The sequence below is a fragment of the Cyclopterus lumpus genome, chromosome 12 (genome assembly GCF_009769545.1).
Source record: "Cyclopterus lumpus isolate fCycLum1 chromosome 12, fCycLum1.pri, whole genome shotgun sequence".
In the NCBI taxonomy this organism is placed as follows: domain Eukaryota; kingdom Metazoa; phylum Chordata; class Actinopteri; order Perciformes; family Cyclopteridae; genus Cyclopterus; species Cyclopterus lumpus.
This window is the reverse complement of record NC_046977.1, coordinates 2,670,859-2,677,878: the sequence shown is the minus strand read 5'-3', so window position 1 is coordinate 2,677,878 and position 7,020 is coordinate 2,670,859. Positions and strand designations below refer to the sequence as shown.

Here is a 7,020-nt window from a genome sequence, read left to right as displayed (position 1 = left end):
GGTACTTTATATAGGTACTTTATACCACATCTAAGAGGTACTTTATACCACATCTAAGAGGTACTTTGTACTACATCTCAGAGGTACTTTATACCACATCTAAGAGGTACTTTATAGAGGTACTTTATACCACATCTAAGAGGTACTTTATACCACATCTAAGAGGTACTTTATACTACATCTCAGAGGTACTTTATACCACATCTAAGAGGTACTTTATACCACATCTAAGAGGTACTTTATACCACATCTCAGAGGTACTTTATACTACATCTCAGAGGTACTTTATACCACATCTCAGAGGTACTTTATACCACATCTAAGAGGTACTTTATACCACATCTCAGAGGTACTTTATACCACATCTCAGAGGTACTTTATACCACATCTAAGAGGTACTTTATAGAGGTACTTTATACCACATCTAAGAGGTACTTTATACCACATCTAAGAGGTACTTTATACTACATCTCAGAGGTACTTTATACCACATCTAAGAGGTACTTTATAGAGGTACTTTATACCACATCTAAGAGGTACTTTATACCACATCTAAGAGGTACTTTATACTACATCTAACAGGTACTTTATACCACATCTAAGAGGTACTTTATACCACATCTCAGAGGTACTTTATACGACATCTCAGAGGTACTTTATACTACATCTCAGAGGTACTTTATACCACATCTCAGAGGTACTTTATACTACATCTCAGAGGTACTTTATACTACATCTCAGAGGTACTTTATACCACATCTAAGAGGTACTTTATAGAGGTACTTTATACCACATCTAAGAGGTACTTTATACTACATCTCAGAGGTACTTTATACCACATCTAAGAGGTACTTTATAGAGGTACTTTATACCACATCTAAGAGGTACTTTATACCACATCTAAGAGGTACTTTATACTACATCTCAGAGGTACTTTATACCACATCTAAGAGGTACTTTATAGAGGTACTTTATACCACATCTAAGAGGTACTTTATACTACATCTCAGAGGTACTTTATACTACATCTCAGAGGTACTTTATACCACATCTAAGAGGTACTTTATAGAGGTACTTTATACCACATCTAAGAGGTACTTTATACTACATCTCAGAGGTACTTTATACCACATCTAAGAGGTACTTTATACTACATCTAACAGGTACTTTATACCACATCTAAGAGGTACTTTATACTACATCTAACAGGTACTTTATACCACATCTAAGAGGTACTTTATACCACATCTAAGAGGTACTTTATACCACATCTCAGAGGTACTTTATACTACATCTCAGAGGTACTTTATACTACATCTCAGAGGTACTTTATACCACATCTAAGAGGTACTTTATACCACATCTAAGAGGTACTTTATACCACATCTCAGAGGTACTTTATACGACATCTCAGAGGTACTTTATACTACATCTCAGAGGTACTTTATACTACATCTCAGAGGTACTTTATACCACATCTCAGAGGTACATATAGTACTTTAAACAGTACTACATATCAGAGGTACATGTAGTACTTTATTCAGTACTCCATATCAGAGGTACATATAGTACTTTATACAGTACTACATCTCAGAGGTACTTTATATAGGTACTTTATACCACATCTAAGAGGTACTTTATACCACATCTAAGAGGTACTTTATACTACATCTCAGAGGTACTTTATACTACATCTAAGAGGTACTTTATACCACATCTAAGAGGTACTTTATAGAGGTACTTTATACCACATCTAAGAGGTACTTTATACCACATCTAAGAGGTACTTTATACTACATCTCAGAGGTACTTTATACCACATCTAAGAGGTACTTTATACCACATCTAAGAGGTACTTTATACTACATCTCAGAGGTACTTTATACCACATCTCAGAGGTACTTTATATAGGTACTTTATACCACATCTAAGAGGTACTTTATACCACATCTAAGAGGTACTTTATACCACATCTAAGAGGTACTTTATACCACATCTCAGAGGTACTTTATACTACATCTCAGAGGTACTTTATACCACATCTCAGAGGTACTTTATAGAGGTACTTTATACCACATCTAAGAGGTACTTTATATAGGTACTTTATACCACATCTAAGAGGTACTTTATACCACATCTAAGAGGTACTTTATACTACATCTCAGAGGTACTTTATACCACATCTAAGAGGTACTTTATAGAGGTACTTTATACCACATCTAAGAGGTACTTTATACCACATCTAAGAGGTACTTTATACTACATCTCAGAGGTACTTTATACCACATCTAAGAGGTACTTTATACCACATCTAAGAGGTACTTTATACCACATCTCAGAGGTACTTTATACTACATCTCAGAGGTACTTTATACCACATCTCAGAGGTACTTTATACCACATCTAAGAGGTACTTTATACCACATCTCAGAGGTACTTTATACCACATCTCAGAGGTACTTTATACCACATCTAAGAGGTACTTTATAGAGGTACTTTATACCACATCTAAGAGGTACTTTATACCACATCTAAGAGGTACTTTATACTACATCTCAGAGGTACTTTATACCACATCTAAGAGGTACTTTATAGAGGTACTTTATACTACATCTCAGAGGTACTTTATACCACATCTAAGAGGTACTTTATAGAGGTACTTTATACCACATCTAAGAGGTACTTTATACTACATCTAACAGGTACTTTATACGACATCTCAGAGGTACTTTATACTACATCTCAGAGGTACTTTATACCACATCTCAGAGGTACTTTATACTACATCTCAGAGGTACTTTATACTACATCTCAGAGGTACTTTATACCACATCTAAGAGGTACTTTATACCACATCTAAGAGGTACTTTATACTACATCTCAGAGGTACTTTATACCACATCTAAGAGGTACTTTATAGAGGTACTTTATACCACATCTAAGAGGTACTTTATACTACATCTCAGAGGTACTTTATACCACATCTAAGAGGTACTTTATACTACATCTAACAGGTACTTTATACCACATCTAAGAGGTACTTTATACCACATCTAAGAGGTACTTTATACCACATCTCAGAGGTACTTTATACTACATCTCAGAGGTACTTTATACTACATCTCAGAGGTACTTTATACCACATCTCAGAGGTACTTTATACCACATCTAAGAGGTACTTTATACCACATCTAAGAGGTACTTTATACCACATCTCAGAGGTACTTTATACGACATCTCAGAGGTACTTTATACTACATCTCAGAGGTACTTTATACTACATCTCAGAGGTACTTTATACCACATCTCAGAGGTACATATAGTACTTTAAACAGTACTACATATCAGAGGTACATGTAGTACTTTATTCAGTACTCCATATCAGAGGTACATATAGTACTTTATACAGTACTACATCTCAGAGGTACTTTATACTACATCTCAGAGGTACATGTAGTACTTTATACAGTACTACATTCATGTATTTGTTTTAGATCCATATGTTGTGTATTTCAGATGAGACACGATGCTTCAACATGACGGTGAGAATCTGAAAGATATAATTCACTTAATTCACTTCCTCTCCAGTATTTTCACTCTCATATTCAACAGTTTCACACTCATGTACTCTTTCAGATGTGTGTGTGAGAAGAGAATGTGTGTGTGTGTGTGTGTGTGTGTGTGTGAGAAGAGAATGTGTGTGTGTGTGTGTGTGTGTGTGTGTGTGAGAAGAGAATGTGTGTGTGTGTGTGTGTGTGTGTGTGTGAGAAGAGAATGTGTGTGTGTGTGTGTGTGTGTGTGTGTGAGAAGAGAATGTGTGTGTGTGTGTGTGTGTGTGTGTGTGTGTGTGTGTGTGAGAAGAGAATGTGTGTGTGTGTGTGAGAAGAGAATGTGTGTGTGTGTGTGTGTGAGAAGAGAATGTGTGTGTGTGTGTGTGTGTGTGTGTGTGAGAAGAGAATGTGTCCGTCCCTTCATCTCTCCGTCCCTCCATCCCTCCATCTCATCATCTCTCCATCTCATCATCTCTCCGTTTTTCCATCTCTCCATCCCTTCATCTCTCCGTCTCTCCATCCCTCCATCTCATCATCTCTCCGTCTCTCCATCTCATCATCTCTCCATCTCATCATCTCTCCGTCTCTCCATCTCTTCATCTCTCCGTCTCTCCATCTCTCCGTCTCTCCATCTCATCATCTCTCCGTCTCTCCATCTCTCCATCCCTTCATCGCTCCGTCTCTCCATCTCTCCGTCCCTTCATCTCTCTGTCCCTCCATCCCTCCATCTCATCATCTCTCCGTCCCTCCATCCCTCCATCTCATCATCTCTCCATCTCACCATCTCTCCGTCCCTCCATCCCTCCATCTCATCATCTCTCCATCTCATCATCTCTCCGTCTCTCCATCTCATCATCTCTCCATCTCATCATCTCTCCGTCTCTCCATCTCATCATCTCTCCATCTCTCCATCCCTTCATCTCTCCGTCTCTCCATCTCTCCGTCCCTTCATCTCTCTGTCCCTCCATCCCTCCATCTCATCATCTCTCCGTCCCTCCATCCCTCCATCTCATCATCTCTCCATCTCATCATCTCTCCGTTTTTCCATCTCTCCATCCCTTCATCTCTCCGTCTCTCCATCCCTCCATCTCATCATCTCTCCGTCTCTCCATCTCATCATCTCTCCATCTCATCATCTCTCCGTCTCTCCATCTCATCATCTCTCCGTCTCTCCATCTCTCCATCCCTTCATCTCTCCGTCTCTCCATCTCTCCATCCCTTCATCTCTCTGTCCCTCCATCCCTCCATCTCATCATCTCTCCGTCCCTCCATCCCTCCATCTCATCATCTCTCCATCCCTTCATCTCTCCGTCTCTCCATCTCTCCGTCCCTTCATCTCTCCGTCCCTCCATCCCTCCACAGAAACCGTCGTCACGGCGACACAGAACTGGTCCACGAGCGTGGGGAGGACGTTTCAGCGTTTCAACAGCGAAGAAGTCGTCACTCTGTGCGACTTCTCCCAGAAGGACGTGGTCCTGGCTGCAGGAGACCTGAAGCTGAAGGCCGTCATCCTGAAGGGAGGAAGCTGTGAGCGCAGAGGTACCGGGGCGAGAAGTACTTCACCGAGTACTTTCAGGGTGTACCTGTACTTGTACTTGTAGATTTGATACTTTGTACCCGGTAGTATACAAAGTATCTCAAATTGGCTCTAAATGTATGACCTTCAACATCAAAATACTCTCATGTGAATCTATTAGTCATAACAACGTAAACATATAATATTCTATAATAATAAAACACAGTATTACATTAATTGAAGTACATTTCACTAATATTACTACTTTTACTTTACTGTACATTTTGAATGCAGGACTGGTTGTGAGAAACAATAATGAAATAATGAACTTCCCCTCTCTTCTTCTCCCCCGTCAGTGACCTTCCAACTGGCGAGGTACCTGAACTCCGGCGTCTCCCGTGGCGACGGCCTGGTGGTGGTGCTGTCCGTCACCGGCAGCCGGCACATCTCCTGCTGCATGCAGGGGGGGCGGGCGCTGCTGGAGCTGGAGGTGAAGCTGCTGGAGGCTCCTGATGGGGTTATAGTGCATTAAAATACAACGCTGGGACTTTAATAGCATACATTTATTTATTTTTATCTCGTAATTGTAACTTTTATCTCTTGATTATTATCGTTAAACGAATAATTCTGACTTTAATCTCACAATTCTTTTTTTTTTACCTAATAATTCTGAAGTTTTATCGAATAATTCTAATTCTAATCTAATAATTATAATGTTCTTCTCATCATTTTGACCTCTGATATAATACTTTATACTTTTCCTTGTAAAGTGTACTTTTTAGAGTCAGATTTAACTACTAATTTTGACCTTTTATCTAATATTTCCATCTTTTATCTCATAATGTTGACCTTTAATCTAATAATTTAGACTTTTTATCTCTTAATTCATACTTTTATCTCTTAATTATTATCGTTTAATGAATAATTCAGACTTTAATCTCATAATTCTTTTTTTTACCTAATAATTCTGACGTTTTATCGAATAATTCTAATCTAATAATTATAATGTTCTTCTCATCATTTTGACCTCTAATATAATACTTTATACTTTTCCTTGTAAAGTTTTTAGAATCTGATTTAACTCCTAATTTTGACCTTTTATCTAATATTTCCATCTTTTATCTCATAATGTTGACCTTTAATCTAATAATGTAGACTTCTTATCTCATAATTCATACTTATCCTTATACATTTTACTTGTTATCATGAATCTGAAACAACTAATGTGTAATAGTTGACTTTAAATCATGATTAACTTTTAATATATTATTATTTCGCCCCCCCCTCCTTTTTGTTTTTTACTGTTAAAACTCTACTTTCATTGTCGTGGCAGGAATGCAGCAAACAAAAGCTGCAGAACATCAGCGACCACGAGGACATGGACCGCTTCCTGTTCTTCAAGAGGACCGTGGGCTTCTCCCTGAACACCTTCGAGTCCCTGAAGCACCCCGGATGGTTCATCAGCACCTCGGACCAGGACCAGGACGAGTCCATGGAGATGTGCAGGGTGGACGACGCACGCCGCCTCATCTCCTTCAAGATGATCTAAAAACACACTTTAGTGCAGCTTGAAGGTTTCCATTATGATGCTGAGCTGTTCCCTGCCTCGCCACCAGATGGCGCCGTTGTCTGTTAATGATGGAGCAAGAATCCATTAAAAATGTGTTGTTGTTTTTTTTTACTCACTGATGTTTTCTCCTTTGAAAGAGAAAGTTGTAACAGGATATTCCTCAAAAGTTTTTCGGTTATTATTCTGAATAAAGTTGTATTTTTAGAACCAGGTTGAAAGTGTACTATACGTATAATTAACACAAATTTTATTATTTTATTGTTATTTATTTTAGGTGTGTTTATGTAAGTATTTTGTGTTTCCACGAAGAATAAGAATGGCATGTTAATCCTTGTTTTTACAAATTATAGTTGTAACAAATTCTCACACCGATGCAAATTATG

General features: G+C 38.3%; 1 protein-coding gene across 1 annotated transcript in view; it reads left to right on the top strand.

Annotated features, from left to right (window-relative positions):
- LOC117740580 (interleukin-1 beta-like) overlaps positions 1-7,020 on the top strand; it is a 9,460-nt gene extending 2,440 nt beyond the window's left edge. Inside the window, exons 2-5 of the mRNA XM_034547064.1 lie at positions 3,517-3,542; positions 4,914-5,090; positions 5,424-5,557; positions 6,401-7,020. Coding sequence (XP_034402955.1) covers positions 3,527-3,542; positions 4,914-5,090; positions 5,424-5,557; positions 6,401-6,616 — 543 coding nt within the window. The 5' untranslated portion in view covers positions 3,517-3,526 and the 3' untranslated portion in view covers positions 6,617-7,020. The remainder of the gene's footprint in view (positions 1-3,516; positions 3,543-4,913; positions 5,091-5,423; positions 5,558-6,400) is intronic.